A 21,435-nucleotide genomic window follows, 5' to 3' on the forward strand; every position below is an offset into this window, starting at 1 on the left:
TATTTGCCCCTCCTCTGCCCCACTCCATCAACACTGGAGTCAGGTTAGCTGCATGAGAGAAGGAAACTGAAGGAGAAGAGAAATGCTGGAATCCTAGTCAGTACCAGTGTGCAAAGTTAAATTTGTATTGTAAAAAGGAATCACCTCTAATGCTGGGTGTCCTACGTGCTTGGATGCTGTTGCATTGGGTAAAACTGTTTATTTAGTTTTTTTCCATGATAGAATGGGGTGCATAATTTTAAAAACACTGCCCTACTCTATTAAAAACGTTATGTTTTGGCTAAAAATACACTTTAAAAATAAGGACTTTCTTACTTATTAAGGAATACTACAGAAATGTACTTTGTGGGACCCCAAATTCACTGCTATTTCATAGGTTATCCCAATTTATATTTAATTCTGTCTCTGTCTTTTATAGGACCCTTTTATGGTTTACCCCTAAAAGACCAACAGCCTCTGTCTCTTTTGCTGCCAGTACACTTACACGGTAGTAGTAGTCTGGAGTAAAGAAGCGGGAGCCAGAGTCGGAGGGGCGGAGCTAGAAGGCGGACCTCTGCCTTTCAGCTCCAAACCCCCCCCCCCGATTCCGGCTCCTGCTTCTTTACTCCAGACTGCTCCTACCGGCCTGCTGTTTAAGTGTACTGGCAGCAAAGCAGACAGAGGCTGAGACATTTACCAAGTATTTTTACCAAGGAATGCATTACCCCTAGGGATACCTAGGAAGGGGGAGGCCACTATATCCATACCCCAAGGGGGAAAAAGCACATTAGACCTAACAACATATGTTCTTAGGTCCATGCCATAAGGTCAGCGTATTGGAGTGAAGGTGGCAGGATTCACTTGCATGATGCTGTGGATGTACAAAATCCATTAGGCGCACAGTGGGTGAAGAGTTGATTTGGACACACAAACGCACTATTTTGCGACCAGATTATTTTGAATTAGGGCTAGAGTATTTTCTTCATGTACTTGTGCTATATTATGGATTATTTGGCTATTTAAAGTGGTTGTAAAGTCAGAAGATTTTTTTTATCTTAATGCATTCTATGCATTAAGATAAAAAGCCTTCTGTGTGCAGAAGCCTCCCTCAGGCCCCCTAATACTTACCCCATCTCTATCCAGCGATGTCTCCGAGTGCCTCAGCTGTCCGGGACTCTCTTTCTCCCGATTGGCTGAGACACAGCAGTGGTGTCAATGGCCCCCGCTGCTGTCATGGAAACTCAGTTAGCCAATCAGGAGAGAGAAGGGGCAAAGCCAAATGGCAACTCGGTGTCTGAATGGATACATGGAGCTGCGGCTCAGTTCGGGTTCCCCCATAGCAATACTCCTTGCTATGGGGGCACTCAACAGGAGGGAGGTGCCAGGAGCTCCAGCTAGGGACCCGAGAACAGGAGGATCTGGGCTGCCCTGTGCAATACCATTACACAGAGCAGGTAAGGATAACATGTTTGTTATTTTGATTATTTTGATAGAAAAAAAAAAAAAAAACAAGACTTTACAATAACTTTAAATTTGAATTGATTATTTATATTTGAATTGCTTATTTTATAGTTTGATTCTATAGTTTGGATATATGTTCATTTAACGCACATGGTACAAGTATTTATAGATTTTTATCACATAGTTTATTAGGGAGCACCGCATAATTACTAATAATTGTTTACGATGCAACCTGCACTAAATGGTTATTTCAGAACAATTAAACATGTATACAATAATGAAATTATGATCTAAAAGCTTGGATTTCAAACTTGATTAAAAAAAGAAATTATGTTAAAAAGTAACAGAAACCATTAGCGTTTCCCTCTAAGGCAGTGGTCTCAAAACTGGGGCCGGATGCGACCCTTTGCTTGCTTTTACCTGGTCCTTGGGGCACTATTTCATTCACTGAGACCAACGATGGGGCACAATTCCTCCCAATGACACCAATGATGGGGCACAATTCCTCCCAATGACACCAATGATGGGGCACAATTCCTCCCAATGAAGCCAATGATGGGGCACAATTCCTACCAATGACACCAATGATGGGGCACATTTCCTCACACTTGCACCAAAGGTGCGGCACAATTTCTCACACTTGCACCAAAGATGGGGCATTGTTTACTCCCACTGATGCTGGAACATTTTCTACTCATGTTGCCACAGTCCGGCCCCCCTAAAGTCTGAAGGAAAGTAAACTTTCTCGTTGTTTATAAAGTTTGGAGACCCCTGCTTCAAGAGTAAATGGTGTATCACAGTGGCAGGCATTCCTTCCCTCCGATTTAGTGGGTATACTGGTGTCCATTAATGATTACAGTCACATTCAATTCTTCACTAAGATGTGGTCAGCAAAAGGGGCCCAGCCCAGATCTGACAACAAAATTGTATGCATAAATGCATGGTTTTTATACAGAGAAATGTGTTTCCTTATTATGTTGCAATGAATGGGTTAAGGAATGTTAGAGATAATATTATATTTTTTATCTTTAGGCAGTTGTGAAAATACAGATTTTCTAGAAATGTTATATCTAGGACTGTATCCTCCCTTTCCTCATTGTTTACAAATGAATATGGAAACTGAAATTTCATAGCACAAAATGCCAACAGCTTTCTTATCAGGTCCTAGCAAGCAATAAATGTAATAGACTGCTAATAAACGGTTCTATTGATGATATTTCATTTGCATAATGGAAAGCCTCAAGCTAAATGAAAACGCAGCAGCCCATGACAAGCAAAATTGTGAATGTCCTACAGTCTTTAACAAAAGCTGTTTTGTTTCTTTTCTAGTCGTGATGATGTCATTGGAAAGGTCTGTTTAACACGTAACACACTGGCAGAACATCCCAAAGGTATGATAGTTTTTATGTAATTATAACGTGTGTCTTTATCTTAGTTACTGTGTCGTGCATGGGTAGTTTTTTACATATTGGAATTTTTGGGGCTAAACTTTTTCATGTGACCTGTAGAATCAAACCCTATACTGTTCAGTTTAAATCAGAACTAAACTGCTTATGAAATTTGGGGCCCTCGGGAGCTTTTGCCATAGTGTACAAGTATGCGTAGCACATTTGCACATTATGACAAGCTCACCTTTTAAATGCCCTTCTCCAGTTATGTGAAGGCTGTGATCCCATTTGTCAATGTTTTCACGTTTGCCTTCTTTGTTGTTATCCATCTTGATTGGCCAGGTTGGGATAATGTAACATTTACACATGTGCATGGGAGTTACTACTCCCCGACACAGGATTGCGACAGGAATGCTCTTGCGCAAATAAGTTTACACTTAGAAACAAAAATGCTAACAGGTAGGGAGAAATATTTGTGATAAAAGATACATCTCTTCTGTCATTAATGCCTACCTGTCAGCTTTAAAAAAAAAAAAACCCTGGTTTAGTTCTGCTTTAAAAGTGGAAAAAAAAGAAATCAGTTCCATGCTAAAGCCACATTTTAGCTAAGTGAGAAAATATCTTTATTTATAACTTTATTTAGGAGGTATAGTAGGGCAGGAAGGATCGGGAGTATGTGATTGTGCATAATTAGGGTGCCATTATCGCTACCACCAAGCATAATTATATTGCTTTAAAGTTAACAAAAATATCATAAGCTTACAGTGCCTTGAAAAAGTATTCATACCCCTTGAAAAGGTCCACATTTGTCATACGACCAAAAACGTAAATTAATTTTATTGGGATTTTATGTGATTGACCAACATGATTGATTGACACATTAATGTGAAGTTGAAGGAAAATGATAAATGGTTTTTACATTTTTTTAAAAGTGTGGAGTGCATTTTTATTCAGCGCCCTTTACTCTCATACCCCTAATTAAAATCTAGTGGAACAAATTGCCTTCAGAAGTCACCTGATTAGTAAATAAAGTGCAACAAACAGCATCATGAAAGCCAAGGAACACACCAGACAGGTCAGGGATAAAGTTGTGGAGAAAATTAAAGCAAGGTTAAGTTATAAAAAAAATATCCCAAGCTTTGAACATCTCACAGAGCAATGTTCAATCCATCATCCGAAAATGGAAAGAGTATGGAACAACTGCAAACCTACCAAGACATGGCGGTCCACCTAAACTGACAGGCCGGGCAAGGAGAGCCTTAATCAGAGAAGCAGCCAAGAGGCTCATGGTAACTCTGGAGGAGCTGCAGAGATCCACAGGTGGGAGAATCTGTCCACAGGACAACTATTAGTCATGCACTCCAATATGTGGCCTGTAGAGTGACAGAAAAAAGCTATTGTTGAAAGAAAGCCATAAGAAGTCCCATTTACAGTTTTTTAGAAGCCATGTGGTGGGCTCGCTTTTCAGTATAGTTCACATTAGTGGCCTTCCAGATCTGAAGTGGTGTCATCCATAAGGCTTTTCAGAGAGCCCCTGCACAATTCCTTGATCTCTGAAAAGAGGTCAGGGAAAAGCTTGCTTGAGGTAGCTGTAATTTTTTTTTGCAGACAAAGCTGATTTTGTCCAGCCAGGTTCTGTACTGCTTAAAGTGGTTGTAAAGGCATACGTTTTTTTATGCTAATCCATTCTATGCATTAAGAAAAAAAGCCTTTTGTGTGCAGCAGAAGCTCTTCCCAGCCCCCCTAATACTTACCTGAGCTCTATCTAGATCCAGCCATGTTGCACAAGTGTTTCACCTGCCAGGGGCTCCCATCCTCCTTGGCTTTGACAACAGCGTGACACCATTGGCTCCTGCTGCTGTCAATCAAAATCAGTCAGCCAATGAGGAGAGAAATGGGGTCTCCATGTCTAAATGGACACAGGGCGCTGTGGCTCAGCTTGGGTGCCCCCATAGCAAGCTGCTTGCTATGAGGGAACAAAACAGGAGGGAGGGGCCAGAAGCACCAAAGAGGGACCTGAGTAGAGGAGGACCCAGGCTGCTCTGTGCAAAATTATTACACAGGGCCAGTAAGCATGGGTGACCGCAGTTAGGGGCAAGGGGGGAAAATGCCCCCCTGGGATCTCAACTTCCCCTTTCAAGTGGTTGTTAAGCCACTTTATACCATCCTGTCTGGTCTGTTTAATAATCCTGTGTGCCTGTGTATGTGTTTTAAAAAATAAAACGTTCTTTACCAGTTTTCAGAGGGCTGAGCACCGCTCACGTGACCCGTCGGCTCTCTCCTCTCCCCGTCTGACAGCTGCCTGCAACGGGCGGGCCGAGGATTCCTCACTGATGTCAGTTGGGAGGGGAGGGGGAGAGGAGGAGAGAGGCGGTGGGTCACGTGAGTGATGAGTGGCGCTCTGAAAACTTGTAAAGAATGGTTTATTTTTATAAAACACAGACACAGGGGCACACAGGATTATAAAACAGACTGTAGACAGGATACTTTAAATTAAACTTTAAATGAACTTTAAATGAAACTACAGCAGCAGGAGGAGAGGGGGGCAGGCACTGACACAGGAGCAGACAGGCAGGGACAGAGGAGGACAGGAGGCATGTAAACTGACCACAGTGTCAGGGCTCAGCAGCCATGGTATACCGTGGTCAGTTTACAGATGGGAGGACGTAGCCAGGCAGGATAAGCCAGGTATTTCAGGTGATACAAGGGGCCAAATTACACAGCAAAGCACTGTGCTGTATAACATGCTTTAAGGGAACAATCATTTTTTTTTTTTTTTTAGGTTAATAAATGGTTTAACCACTTTAGGACTGCTCGCTGTGCTACTACTGCGGCACAGTGGCATCCCTGGGTCCAGCGACGTAGACCTACGTCACTGGACTCCTAGCTGTCTCGGCGCCGGAGGCTCGCTCCCGCTGTGTTTAGACACAGCAGAGGAGGAGAGATGATGATCACCGCCTCTCCTCCCCGATCGTCGGGGAAAGTGTGAGAAGATCTGCCCGCTTGTGTAAACAAAGCGGGCAGATCTTCTCTGTGACAGACAGGGAGAGATCACAGGATTCAGCATAGGTGAACCTGCGATCTCTGTCTGTGTCACAGAACCCCCTCCTCTCACACACCTCAGTAAGCATGAGGCATACATTTAACCCCTTGATCACCAACAGTGTTAACCCCTTCCCTGCCAGTGTCATTATTACAGTAACAGTGCATATTTTTAGCACTGATTACTGTAGTAATGTCACTGGTCCTCCCAAAAGTGTAAAAAATGTCAGTTAGGGGTCCGATCTGTCCACCGCAATGTTGCAGTCCCGCAAAAAAATTGCAAATCGCCGCCATTACTAGTAAAAAAAAAAAAAAAACAATAAAAATGACAAGTCTTCCCCGTAGTTAGTTAACGTAATAACTTTTGCGCAAACAAATCAAAATAAGCTTATTGCGATTTTTTTTACCAAAAATATGTAGCAGAAAACAAATTAGCCTAAAATGTTAAAAAATTTTGATTTATACATTTTTTCGGGGGGAATATATATTATATTATATAGCAGAATGTGAAAAATAGTTTTTTTTTTTAAATTGTTGCTCTTTTTTTCAAAAAATACCACCAAAAGAAAGCTCTATTTGTGGGGGGGAAAAAAGGACATAATTTAATTTGGGTACAATGTCGCATGACCGCGCAATTGTCCGTTAACTTAACGCAGTGCCGAATCGCAAAATATGGCCTGGTCAGGAAGGGGGTAAAATCTTACGGTCTTAACCGGTTGCCGACCGCCGCACGACTATATACTGCGGCGGTCAGCCCCGGCCAGGCAGAGTGACGTATCGGTACGTCACTCGCCTGTCACTGACTTGCGAGCCTATAGCGAGCGGGCGCGCGCCCGCCGAGGCGCGCGCCCGCCGCGGCTCGTTCACAGGCAAGTCAGTGCGCGTGACCGGCGGACTCGATGTCCGCCAGTCACACTGCGATCGCTTCTGTGAAGGGAGAAAGACAGAGCAGCTTGTGTAAACAAGCTGCCTGTCAGTTCTCCCTGTGTAAAAGTAAAGCTCTGACCGTTCTACTATGTAGAACGGTTGATCTTTGCTTTTACACCAATAGCAATGTCCCTACACAGTAGAAAGCACGCCCCTAGGACACACTTAACCCCTCCCTGTCCAATAAAGTTAACCCCTTCCCTGCCAGTGTCATTTTTGCAGTAACAGTGCATATGTATAGCACTGATTACTGCAGTAATGTCACTGGTAACCCCAAAAGTGTCAAAAATGTCAGTCAAGGGTCCGATCTGTCCGCCGCAATGTCGCAGTACCGAAAAAAAAATCGCAGATCGCCGCCATTACGCGTTAAAAAAAAAAACACCAAAAATGACAAAAATCTTTCTCTTTGTTAGTAAACGCGATAACTTTTGCGCAAACCAATCAAAATACGCTTTTTGCGATTTTTTTTACCAAACATAGGTAGCATAAAACAAATTGGCCGAAAAATGTTAAAAAATTTTGATTTTTACTTTTTTTTTTGGGGAATTTCATATAAAAAAATGTGAAAAATATTGTTATTTTTGCAAAATTTACGCTCTTTTTTTGTTTATAGCGCGTGATCAAAAAATCGCACAGGTGATCAAATACCACCAAAAGAACGCTCTGTTTGTGGGAAAAAAAGGACGTCAAATTCGTTTAGGTACAGCGTCGCACGACCGCGCAATTGTCCGTTAAAGTCACGCAGTAAAAAATCGCAAAAAAACCCCTGGTCCTTTAGCAGCCAAATCCTCCGGGGCTTAAGTGGTTAAAGTGGATAAAAATATGCTCATTGAGAATTTTTTTGTCAAAGACATGTAGCTAAATACATTTTGGCCTAAAGATATAACAAAAATTTAATATATTGGATATTTTTGAACAGTCAAAGTAGAAAATGTCAATTTTTCACAAAATTTTTGCTCTTTTTTTAATTTTCAATAATTTTTATTGATTTTTAGAAAAAGTACAACAGAGTATAACGAGCCAAAATGGCCCAACCATAGACATTGAAAACAACATGGAGCACATGGTGCTGAAAGCATTAAATGTGTACAAGTAAATATTGTGGATAGCAGGAGTCGAGAAAAAACCAAATAACAATGGCAGTCAAACCAGTGTGAAGCAGGTACTGATCGCTCTCTTCAGTGCTTAAAGGAGCGGGCCGTCCAGGCCCCCCCCCCCGGGCGCCCCTTACGGGAACACACTGCGCCCCCAGGGGGAAGCGGAACCTGACCCCCACCCACAGTCTCATGGACCTTACTACAAAATACGACATCCCGCCATCAATACACAACAAAAGAAAAGAGAAAGCAGAGAAAGGGAAAAGGGAAGAAAGGAAGGGAAGACAAGGAGAGCAGCGGCGGCTGGGTAAGAAGGAAAAAAGTCGACATCCAGGTCCAGCACCCTCCCAGGGAACGAGTCCCCGGAGCGTGCGGTCCGGCAATAGTAAAGAGCCGGAAAAAATCCCCCTAAGAGGGGCCTGCCAAATAGCGGATCCACGGGTCCCAGGTCTTGTCAAATATTTTCATCTTATCATTCAATATGGCTACCATCCGTTCATTTATCATAATCCAAGACAGCTTGGCTTTGAGCAGCTCGAACGGCACTACTGAGGTGCGCCAGGATCGTGCGATTGCAATCTTGGCCGCTATAAACACGAAAGCTATAAGGCGTTTGTTATGCTTAGGAATCCCTGCTATCGGTTTACCCAGGAGAGCTTGCAGGGGATCCTTGGTCAAGTTGACTTGCGTCAATGAGTAAATGAAATTATAAACACGAATCCAGAATCGGCGCACCTTAGAACAGGTCCACCAAATATGGAGCACCGTGCCTGCCAGACCACATCCCCGAAAACAGTTGGGAGACGCAGTGCGGACCGCTGCACCCAGCCTGACCGGGACCATGTACCATCTCAAAAATACCTTGTAATTAGCTTCTATTAGAGAGGTGTTAAGGATGGATTTAGAATTACATTGATTTTTGCTCTTTTTTTATTAATATCGCAAAAAAATAAAAAGCGCAGAGGGGATCAAATGCCACCAAAAGAAAGCTCTGTTTGTGGGAAAAAAAGGACGTAAATTTTATTTGGGTACAGCATTGCATGACCGCGCAATTGTCAGTTAAATTCGCGCAGTTCCTGGCGCAGTGCCTGACCTGGTCATTGAGCAGCCAAATCTTCCAGGGCTAAAGTGTTTAAAAATAAATTCTGCTGTTTTCTCTTTAAAAATAAATTCTCAAAATAAGTATACTGACTAAGCCCCTCCCCTTCATGGCATTGTTGAAAAGGGGTGGAGCATGGGTGACCTTCAAATGATGCCCCCCCCCTGAAAAAAGTTCTGCGGACGCCCTTGCCGGTAAGTACAAAATGTTTGGTATTTTAAGCTTTACAAAAATGAGACTTTAAAATTGGGAGGCTAAAAAACAGAGGGAAGAAGTTGGAAGCTTGAGGAGATATTAGAGCCCTCCAAAGAGTGCCACATGGTTTCATCCTCAGGCTGAACTGGTGCTATCTTGACAGTTATGGGCCATACACACTATAAGATTTTCTGAAGACTTTTTCCTTTAGACTTACCAAAACCATATAATATGAGGTCAAACCTAAATACTTTCAATTTGTATGCAATCTGGCAGGCCCTTGCACTACATAGAAAAGGTAAATCTGAAGGAAATCTAACCACAACAGTTGAATAGTGTGTATCCAGCTTTACTCTACATTGGACATAGTGGTTCATGTGCAGCTTGTTTGTTTTTCTCAGCCTGGCCCATGGCCCAGTAAAGGTCCCATCATGTTCCAGTGCAGCAGGGTATAGGTTTGAAAGCAGTCAGCTTAAAATAGCTTTGGTTGGGGTGGTCAGGATGCCCAGGGTGTTCATAGCAGACCTAAAGCACTGCCATTCAGGTCTGCTGCACGCATGCAACCATTTCTCTTATTTTTCCACTTCTTTAACAGATCAACCTGTAAAGCAAAAGTGGCAGTTACAGGGTTGGTCAGCTTTTATTCATTTATGTAAAACCTTTATCACAAAAAAGGTTTCTGTAGTTGCCTGTGTTAGCTGTATTTAGGCTGGATATAGTAACAGTGTTAGCTGGATTTAGGCTTTCATTTGTCAGTAAGTTATGTAACATTTATTTAAATCTACTAGTCCATCTACTACTACTTTTTTCACAGACAGACAATGCAGCTGTCCAAGGCTTTATTGCTCCTCCATGGATACAGTGGAGGGCTAAGCTTAGCCACCTTAGGAACAGGAAGCATTACTGGCTAATTCACCAGGTGATAATAAAAAAAATCGACCAATATCGTTTTTTTAATGCCAATACTGATACCAATATTTTGGTCATCAGATATCGGTATCGGACATGTAAAAAAATGTATATATTTTTTTTTTTACCCCAGGTACTCCTTATGGAGGGATCTGGGGGTCTAAAAGACCCCAAACCCCTCTTCGGCACTGAAAAGCATCCAAAACGCCAAGTTTAGCTGTTTTGAATGCTGTCAGTTTTTTTAATGTGGCGCAGAGTACCCGGAAGTGATGTCATGACATCACTTCCGAGTTTTTTACATGAAGACCCGATCAGAGCCAAATGCGGCTTTGATCGGGTCTTCGGCAGCCGTGCAGGTAGGATGCCCGGGTCTCCCAGTGGGAGAAAGGCGGCGGGGGCGTCCCCTCCTGCTCCTTGTAATAACCACTGAGCTACTCCTCAGCCGCATCGGTTGTCATTACAAGACAGCCGACCGTCGGCTATGGACGCCGGTACCAGGGTCATGCCTCTAGCTCCAGGCATCACAAGCACTTTCCCGAAATACCGGCAATATCGGTAACCTCAGGGGCTGATTCCGATATATCGGGGAAAGTGCATATCTGCCCCCAATATATCGGTGGTGCTGATAATCGGTCGATCCCTAAAATGCAGTCACCACATCTAACTTCTTTGGTCGACCATGGCGAGGCCTGTTCTGAGTGGAACCTGTCCTGTTAAACCGCTGTATGGTCTTGGCCACCATGCTGCAGCTAAGTTTTAATCTCAATCTTTTTATAGCCTAGTCCATCTTTATGTAGAGCAACAATTCTTTTTTTCAGATCCTTGGAGAGTTCTTTGCCATGAGGTGCCATGTTGAACTTCCAATGACCAGTCTCAGAGAGTGAGAGCTATAAACCAAATTTAACACACCTGCTCCCCATTCACACCTGAGACCTTGTAACACTAAAGAGTAGCATGATACCGGGGAGAGAAAATGGCTGATTGGGCCTAATTTGGACATTTCCACTTAGAGGTGTACTCACTTTTGTTGCCAGCAGTTTAGACATTAATGGCTGTTTGTTGAGTTATTTTGAGGGGACAGCAAATTTACACTGTTATACAAGCTGTACACTCACTACTTTACATTGTAGCAAAGTGTCATTTCTTCGGTGTTGTCACATGAAAAGATAGAATAAAATATTAACAAAAATGTAGGGGGTGTACTCACTTTTGTGGGATACTGTATATTTTTTTTAACTGCTTCTGGACCGCCCACCGCACATTAACTGCGGCAGGCTGGCCCTTCTGCGCGAACTGACGTAGCCCTACGTCGGTCGCATGCTTGGTGCTAGGGGGCGAGTGCACCCTGCTGGCGGCGCACTTCTGCCCCCACTAGGCAACGGGGATGCCCATGCACTGGGCCGGTGGCCGCAATTGCTGCCAGGCAACCGCGATCGCTCCCTGCTGAGAGAGAAGAACGGTCAGCAGTTGTAAACACAGCTGACCGTTCTTCTCTCTAAAGTGATCACAGAGTGCCTGTGATCCTTCTATATGGGATCACAGGTCTCTATGGTCAATTCACAAGCCCCAACCCCCACAGCTAGTAAACTCCCCTAGGCTCATATTTAACCCTTTGATCACCCATTAGGGTAACCCCTTCCCTGCCAATGTCATTGTCAATGTCAATGTAACGGTGCATATTTTTAGCACTGATTACTGTAGTAATGTCATTGGTCTCCACAAAAGTGTCAAAAATGTCAGTTAGGGGTCCGATCTGTCCGCCACAATGTCGCAGTCCCGCTAAAAATCGCAGATCGCTTCCATTACTAGTAAAAAATAAAAAAATTAAATAAAAATGACATAAATATTTCCCCTAGTTTGTAAATGCGATAACTTTTGAGCAATTGCGATTTTTGTTACCAAAAATATGTAGCAGAATACAAATTGGCCTAAAAGGATGAAAACATTTGATTTTTACATTTTTCTTTTTTTTTTGGGGGGGGGGGGGGGAATGTTATATAGCAGAATTTGAAAAATATTGTTTTTTTTTTTTTTTCAGAATTGTCGCTCTTTTGTTGTTTAAACCGCAAAATATAAAAATCTAAAAATATCGCAAAATATAAAAATCGCACAGGTGATCAAATACCACCAAAAGAATGGCCTGGTCATTAAGTCCTTCCGGTCCAGAAGTGGTTAAATAATATATATATATATATATATATATATATTATATATGTGTGTTTTTTTTTTTTTTTATAATAAATGCCACTTCAGTGGCCCTGGTGAATTAGAAGAGATTATGCTATCCATATTTCTTTCTATGAGCATGACATTTCTTTTGGATAGTTCACTGATAGGTGCAGCATGCTACAGTAGGTTATTATCATACACATCAGAGCTGGACAAACTGTTTTCTGAGAATATTACAGGCTTTTGGAACTGGAAGCTTTGTTTTTATTGAACAGCTTCCAGTGCGGTAAATGACAATATTGTACTTCTAATTGCAGTGTCGAAAAGTTTCTCATTTCAGTTGCTTCTTTAAAAGTCCTGCTTGCTGCATTTTTGGTGCATGTTTGGTGTGGTTACAAAAAAAAAAAATGCACCAAAAACACACTTCACTTCTCCATTGAAATGAATAGAAACCACAGCAAAAATACATCAAAAACGGAATGCATCTTTGGGAAGTGCTTTGTCCCGTCACATGTCCAGGGGAAAAAATGCAATGCAAATGTGGCAAAAACACATCAAAAACGCAACGCGCCATTTTTGCAACAGGGCAGTGTAAATGCAGCATTAATGTCTTTTAATGGTATGGGGGTATGGGGAGAATTAGAATGTCTGTCATGCTTTTATTGCTGTCTGTGTCTCCTTTGGGGAGTCCCCCCCCCCTTACTTCTTGTCAGGTCTTTAAAGCTAAAATATTTCCAATGTAAATAAATACATCCATGGCTTTTTTTCTTGGAGAATAGGTGCAGGTACCCCCCTCCCCTCCTTCTAAGTCACTGCTTTTCTTCGCCCCCTACCCAACTCCGAGCACCATCCCTTGGTTCCACCCATCACCTTTTGGAAAAAAACAGAACTGAGTATCATTTTGTGGTGCTACGTAATTTATATGGAATTTGTTAATGATTACAAGGGAAGCAGTAAAATTGATTCCCTGCAGCCAGCAGCAATAGACCCCCCACAAAAAGACCCCCCTCCCCAGCAACAATAGGTCCCCTATGCAACAATAGACTTCCCGCCAAAAACAATACCTCAATAAAATAGATCAACCCCTGCAACAATAGATCTCCCAGCAGCCAGCATGAATAGACTCCTTTACTAAATGCAGCTGTTAGTCAACTGAGAGGGAGAACATGGTGCAGACCTAGGAGGATCCACACTGCAGAGATATTTTCTGTCCCTTAGGGCCCATTCATTCTAGAGCAGTGACTGGCATTTTTCTGCACTGGAAGAACACCAGTCACAGATAGGGCACATAGAAAACAATTGTTTTCTATGTGCTCCATTCTCACTACAACACAGCCTGGTGGTGTGGTGTGGTGCAGTGAGATGTAATAAAATGCAGATAAGTTGCATAATCTCGCACCTCAGTGGATGGTACCACGTAACACTGCACAGACGGGGCAAGGCACCACGCTGTTTTCCAGTGAAATGGATGAAGTGTCACTTTGTACACTTCAAATACAGTTTGCAAAACCACAGTTGTGTGATGTGGTAAAATGTGCATCACACCACCCCATGCGGCATGTCACTGCAGCTCAAAGTGGACAGCTGAACAGGAACAGTTTAGTGTGTGGGCAAGTGTGAATGGGTCCTTATACAAATATAGGTGCATAATGACATACTAAGTGGGAGGTTTGTAGAGAAAGGTTAGAACCATGTACAGAGGTTTATGGCTTGTCTGTAATAGACAGGTCTCCTTTATTTCCTATGTGAGGAAAAATCTCCTCAGTGGTGACACAGACAGCAATAAGATCTTAAAATAGGTTCCAAATCACCCCCAAAAACAGAGTTAGCAAGAAGCAGTGGACTGAAAATAAAGGTGCGCCGAATGGAAATTATGGTTCTGAAACCGAAAATGCAGGATGCAATTGGCCGAAATCCAAAACTGAAAATGACAGTTTTTAAAATATATATATATATAAATAAATAAATAAACACATTTAAAAAAAAAAAAAAATATATATATATATATATATATATATATATATTTTTTTTTTATATAGAATTGTATTATATTCAACTTTTTAATTCATACCATGAATTTAAATGAATATGAATTTATTGTCGGCTATTATTGGCACCTTTAGCTCAAGAAAAGCTCAGAAAAATGTATCCCTTCAAATTCTATGTAAGTCTTCGCACTGGCCCGCTGCGCTTCTATTGTTGTGTTAAAAATCACTTTTGGTCAGTTGAAAAAACACACCAAAAACAAACCTCCATTGAACCGCATTAAAAATGCAGCAAGAACGCATCAAAAACGCACCTGTGTTACATTTTTGATGTGGTTTTTGAGTCACATGATCTATGAAAAACAAACCATAAACACAGCAAAATCACTAAAAATTGCTGCAAAATCACGTCACGCCAAAATCGCCTTTTTGATGGGGTTTTTGAGTCACATGATCTATGAAAAACAAACCATAAACACAGCAAAATCACTTAAAATTGCCGCAAAATCACGTCACTCCAAAATCGCGTCCATTTTCAGCACCTTTTTCTTTTATAAATATTTTTTTCTTCTGAAATTTTATTGAAATTTTTCAATATAACAAGAGAAGTAAAAGCGATGCAAAAATTAAGTGTAAACATAAAATATCAATACACTTTGTACAAATGTTGCTCCCCAAATGTAAAGTGAGTGCGTCAACAATCTGATACTGTAAAAGAACGGGGATAAGGCAGGATTTAGGGAACATCAGTTTTTAAAAGTTGAGCATCTAAGACATAAGGGTCGTTTGTTCACGAGAAATGCTGAAAGCTGTACCACATGGAACCTTTATTCATGTATTATCCAGGCAATTGAATCAATATCATGCATCAAACCACCATATGATAATCACCATATGAGCGAGAGACCTGGCACAAAAAAGCCACGGCCTATGCTGTTTTATTGCCAAAGCCTAATTGAACAAGCTGAGGTTAGAAATTGATTGGTTTCTATGCAGAAGTGAGCCTGATTTTGCACTCTCCCGCTTTAGTAATCAAACCTCACTGAGTGCATTTTGAAAGAGGTGTGGGAAACGTGGACAGAATGTGGGTTTCCCACACCGCATTCTGGTGTGAATAAGCCCTAAAAAAGTAAGAGCCCACTGCTAAATTTCATATTTGGTAATCATTAAAGCACAATATCATGAGGAGCAAGTACTAATTTCAATATATATTACAAAACAGTGGATGGAAATAGACATCTGTACACTTATTTAGGGCCAACACCTGTCCTTGGCCTTGCCTATATTGAATGGCACCTGAGAGGTGATGTGGCTCAAAGTTAGCTCAGTTGATAACCAGCTCTATCTCAGTGTACATTTTAATTTCCCAAGGAAACAAATATCTAAATAATTTGTAGCTAGCTTCATTCACGTTTATTTACTGAAAGAAAAAAGACTTGCATATAGGAACAACCCCCGTGCACCCTGAGCCGGACACCAATTGTATGCTGCAAACACACTAAACATTTACCTCAGACATTAATGCAGAGTGCAGAGCAGGGGTCAAGTCTTGGGAAAAAAAAGTTTGGGAACTCACCCAAGATCCCCCCCCACCTCAAAAAAAAAAAAGTGTGTATACATGTATATACAATATCTCATAGAAGTGAGTACACTCCTCACATTTTTGTAAATATTTTATTATATCTTTTCATGTGACAACACTGAAGAAATTACACTTTGATACAAGGTAAAGCAGTGAGTGTACAGCTTGTATAACAGTGTAAATTTGCTGTCATCTCAAAATAACTTAACACACAGCCATTAATGTCTAAACCGCTGGTGGGTACTGTTGGTGGGTACTGCTGGTGGGTACTGCTGGCTGGTACTGCTGGCGGGTACTGCTGGTGGGTACTGCTGACTGGTACTAGTGGCTGATACTGCTAGTGGGAATTGCTGGTGGGTACTGTTGACTTGTACTGCTGGCAGGTACTGTTGGTGTGTACTGCTGGCTGGTACTGCTGGTGGGTCCTGCTGGCAGGTACTGTTGGTGGATACTGCTGGGGGATACTGCTGGCTGGTACTGGTGGTGGGTACTACTGGCTGGTACTGCCGGTGGGTACTGCTGGCTGGTACTGCCGGTGGGTACTGCTGGCCGGTACTGTTGGTAGGTACTGCTGGCTGGTACTGCTTGTGGCTACTGTTGGTGGGTACTGCAGGCTGGTACTGCTGGTTGGTACTGCTGGCAGGTACTGTTGGTGGGAACTGCTGGCTTGTACTGCTTGTGGGTACTACTGGTGGGTACTGCTGGTGGGTACTGCTGATGGGTACTGCTGGCTGATACTGTTAGTGGGAAGTGCTGGTGGGTACTGTTGGCTTTTACTGTTGGTGGGTACTGGTGGCTGGTTATGCTGGTGGGTACTGTTGGTGGGTAATATTGGCTGGTTATGCTTGTGAGTACTGTTGGTGGGTACTACTGGCTGGTACTGCTGGCGGGTACTGCTGTCTGGTACTGGTGGCGGGTATGGCTTGCTGGTACTGCTGGCTGGTACTGCTGGCTGGTACTGCTGGTGGGTACTGTTGGATGGTACTGATGGCGGGTACTGCTGGTGAGTACTGTTGGTGGGTACTGCTGGCTGGTACTGCTGGTGGGTACTGCTGACTGGTACTGTTCGCTTGTATTTCTGGCGGGTACTGCTGGCGGGTACTGCTGGCAGGTACTGCTGGCTTGTATTTCTGGCGGTAATGCTGGCTGGTACTGCTGGCTTGTATTGCTGGCATGTACTGCTGGTGGGTACTACTGGCTGGTACTGCTGGCTTGTATTGCTCATAGGTAATGCTGGGGGGTACTGCTGCTTTTACTGCTGGCTGGTACTGCTGGTGGGTGCTGCTGGCTGGTTCCTGACCATGAGTGTGACAGGAGCCGCGCTGGAGGAAGCGAGCCGTGAAATTACCTTCATTTATAAGAGAAACCCTTTCAAGTAACAGTGGGGTTGATTTACTAAAACTGGAGCATAAAAAATATGGTGTAGCTCGGCATAGAAGCCAATCATCTTCCAGGGTTTTTTTTCAAGCTTAATTGAACAAGCTGTTAGAAGCTGATTGACTACCATGCAGAGAGAGCTACACCAGATTTTGCATGCTCCAGTTTTTTGTAAATCATCCCCAGTGTCACATAAAAAAAAAAAAAAAAAAAAAAAAGAAACCTACTCAATAAAGGCCATGATTTCCATACATTGTATTTATGATGGGCAAAAAACCCTGAATCAGCTGTATGTACTGTAGTTTTGATTTAATGGCTCTAATAATAGGCTATGTTTCCTCTATACACTAGTGGTTTTGGATGTGCATTTGGCTGATGGGACATAAAGAAATAATTTGCATGTCTCTGCCCATTGTTCTGAAATAAGGAAAAACTCCCTTATTTTGGGATAGGCAATGAAAGGAGACATGTGCAAATCTTCTGTTGTAGGAAGCCTTTACATTTTTATTCCCTTAGTCACTTCTCAGCATAACCTGCATAGTTATACCATCTCATGAAAAAAACTTGAAAGAATAAAGTGTGTGAAGTGATTCCCCCTTAGACTCAGTGGTCTCACGAGGGGAAAATATGAGGAAAACTTTTCTTTGGGTTTAGTCACGCAGTATATACAGTATAACCAACAATTTACTTTTACACCCCAGTAAAAATCTAGCTGAGCGTTTTAGAGTGGCATGAAGGGGTTGCTAGGTGTTTAAACCTCCAATAACTTGGAAACCACAATCTCCACCTCCTGGTACGCTGCACTAAAGGAAAAAAATCCCAAACTGATGTGACTTGTCTTTTGTGAATATGATGTGTGACTATGGCAGCTTATTTAAATGCTATGGTCATGACCAGGCTAACTGCAGAAGCTTTATTCATTTTAGGCCCCTTTCACACTTGTGCAACTTGTGCAATATGGGTCCATGCCCTATACTTCAGACTCAGTTCATCTTGATGCGGTTCAGTTCTTTTTGCCACTGCCATGCTGAACTAGTTGGTTTTTAAGTAGCAAACAAATGGAAATTAAGCATTTGAAGGTTAAAACCTAGTTCAATGAGTAATATTGTGTTTTGTGTAGGATACAATGGATGGATGAATTTAACAGAAATTGATCCTGATGAAGAAGTTCAAGGAGAAATTCACCTCAAAATTGAAATATTAAGCAGCGAATTGTCTCGTAAACTGCGCTGCATTGTTTTTGAAGCAAGGTAAGATTTAGTTGTGATCTGTCAACAACGTAGGGGTACTTGTCTTTTCTGCATTTAATCCTGCTGTCACTTTTATGGAGTTAAGCTTTGATAAAGCAGTATAAGCTGCAGATGCTCATTTTCTGGCTAATATACTAACTAACTGGGTTCCGTCAAGTTTTAATCACTGACCAGGAACAAATATGCATATCTGTAAAGTAAGATATCTTTACTTGTATACTTGTTCCATTTAAGGGATGCACATTATTGAGGAAACAGGGTAAACATGCCAGAAAATTTGCATTTTCAGAATGAACATTAGTAGTGATAGTCCCATTGTCCATATTCCAGCCCTCAGTGTGCTGTTTGAATGTCTAGAGCAGCTGTATAGGGGGCGTTAGGTTGAAAGCAGTTATATCAGTTTTGTTTTATGTTCAAAATGATTAAATTACGTAAAGTAGAAGTCCAGTCAAATACTATCTAAGCTTAAACCTTCTCCCACCCACATTCTAAGCCCTATACTAACTACTAACAATACTAAGGAAAGATGTCTATGCTTACCTATTCTGAAGGCGCTCTGGTCTTGTGCCATTATCTCCCCAGTGGCCGACTTCAGTGAAGAGGAGAGATTGGCAACAGCAGTTGCAATGCCTGTGCAGTTTCGTCACCCGTAGGCTTACTATGGGGCATCTGTTGTCATCTGTCCCTCCTCTACACTGGCCACTGGGAGCCGATCATGTGACCAGATCGGAGTGGCCTTTAGCATAGGTAAGTATGGACATCTTACCTTCACAAGGTAATTAGAATAGGACTTAGAATGGGACTTAGAATGGGGGAGTTTAACCTTAGATAATATTTGACTGGAAAGTGATTACTCCTATCTGCACATGAGCATAGTGTTTGTTACCGTCTTCTCCGTGTTTTTTATCATATTTCAGTTACCAACAAGCATCCCAATAAACATGCCCTGAGATAAACTTAATACAACATGCCATTGCTTACTTTCTTCTTAATGGACTTTTTACCAGGCTGTTATTCTGACTAACTTGCTGCAATACTTGCAGAGTCAGTGACCCAGGTGCAGATCTGAAAAGTCAGAGAAAATTGACAAACCCATATCCGCATACTTCTGGTTTAGGGACTCAAGGTATTAAAGCCAGAGGGTCGCATTAGAGCCACACAATTAACATTTTAGGAAGACTGGATCAGCAGTGGCAGCCTCCATATTTTTCTCATGATATGTTTACTCTGCATAGTGTATCCTAAAATGTCATAATTTATTGAAATGGGGGCAGCAGTAAAACTATTTTAAGCCAAAACCAAGTCAGTTTCTGTGCTTTGTTACAAATACACAGCTTTGCATTGGGCAGAACATGGACATCAAAACTGTTTTCAGTATAATCATGAAATTAAACAAAAACTAATGATAGCCAGACATAAGACAGAGACCATGATTTACATAAGGGTTGAAATATAGAAATAATAGCGGCATAGTTTGATAGCTTGCAGCAAATTACACTGCTCAAAAAAATAAAAGGATCACTTTTATATCAGAGTATAGCATCAAGTCAATTTAACTCCTGGGATATTGATCTGGTCAGTCAGGTAGCAGAGGAGGTTGTTAATCAGTTTCAGCTGCTTTGGTGTTAATTAAATAAAAACAGGTGCACTGGATGGGCAACAATGAGATGACCTCCAAAACAGGAATAGTTTCACAGGTGGAGGCCACTGACATTTTTTTTCCTGCTTACCTTTTAGACTGTTTTTCCCTAGTTTTGCATTTGGCTAGGGTCAGTGTCACTACTGGTAGCATGAGGCATTACCTGGACCCTATGGAGGTTGCACAGGCAGTCCAACTCCTCCAGGATGGCACATCAATATGTGCCATTGCCAGAAGGTTTGCTGTGTCTCCCAGCACAGTCTCAAGAGCATGGAGGAGATTCCAGGAGACTGGCAGTTACTCTAAGATAGCTGGACGAGGCCGAAGAAGGTCGCTAACCCATCAGCAGGACCGATATCTGCTCCTTTGTGCAAGGAGGAACAGGATGAGCACTGCCAGAGCCCTACAAAATGACCTCCAGCAGGTCATTGGTGTGAAAGTCTCTGACCAAACAATCAGAAAGAGACTTAATGTGGGTGGCCTGAGGGCTCACTACTCAGCACCATGGCGCTCAATTGGCATTTGCCATTAATCACCAGAATTGGCAGGTCCTCCACTGGCACCCTGTGCTTTGCGCAGATGAGTGCAGATTCTCCCTAAGTACATGTGGCAGACGTGAAAGGGTCTGGAGAAGCTGTGGAGAATGTTATGCTGACTGTAACATCATTCAGCATGACTGATTTGGTGGTGGGTCAGTAATTGTCTGTGGAGGCATATCCATGGAGGTACACACAGAACTCTACAGGCTAGACAATGTCACCGTAACTGCCATTAGCTATCAGGATGAAATCCTTGGACCCTTTGTCAGACCCTACGCTGGTGCAGTGGGTACTGGGTTCCTCCAGGTGCATGACAATGCCTGGCCTCATTTGGCGACAGTATGCAGCAACTTCCTGTAGGATGAAAGAATTGATTAGGGATAGACCGATTATCGGCAAGGCCAATATATCGGGGGCCGACATGCACTTTTCCCCGGAACTGGCCGATATTCCCGATATTTTTGTGACGTCATTCTACCTTCTTAGGCCGCCTCCCTCGCCTTGGACAGCCTCGTCTGGAGTCGGGACTAGTCTTGCGGGAGTGTATCACAGTCATACACCGACCCACAGCAGCCCGGTGCCAGCCAGCCACCCACATTCACGGGCCCTGTACCAGCCAGCCAGCCACAGGCACTGTACCAGCGAACCAGCCAGCCACCCACAGGCCCTGTACCAGCCAGCCACAGGCACTGTACCAGCCAGCCACCGACAGGCCCTGTACCAGCCACCCACCTACCACAGGGTGTCAGCCAGCCACCCACCACAGGGTGCCAGACAGCCAGCCACCCACCACAGGG

The 21,435-nt window shown here is 42.7% G+C and overlaps 1 protein-coding gene across 2 annotated transcripts in view; it reads left to right on the forward strand.

Annotated features, from left to right (window-relative positions):
- LOC309547738 (ras GTPase-activating protein 4-like) overlaps positions 1 to 21,435 on the forward strand; it is a 227,785-nt gene that overhangs the window by 89,697 nt on the left and 116,653 nt on the right. For both annotated transcript variants that reach the window (XM_082247716.1, XM_082247715.1), the window contains exons 4-5: positions 2,770 to 2,831; positions 18,331 to 18,460. In XM_082247716.1, the coding sequence (XP_082103842.1) occupies positions 2,770 to 2,831; positions 18,331 to 18,460 (192 nt within the window). The remainder of the gene's footprint in view (positions 1 to 2,769; positions 2,832 to 18,330; positions 18,461 to 21,435) is intronic.

The sequence above is a fragment of the Pelophylax lessonae genome (genome assembly GCF_965119305.1).
Source record: "Pelophylax lessonae genome assembly, chromosome: 2".
Lineage (NCBI taxonomy): Eukaryota > Metazoa > Chordata > Amphibia > Anura > Ranidae > Pelophylax > Pelophylax lessonae.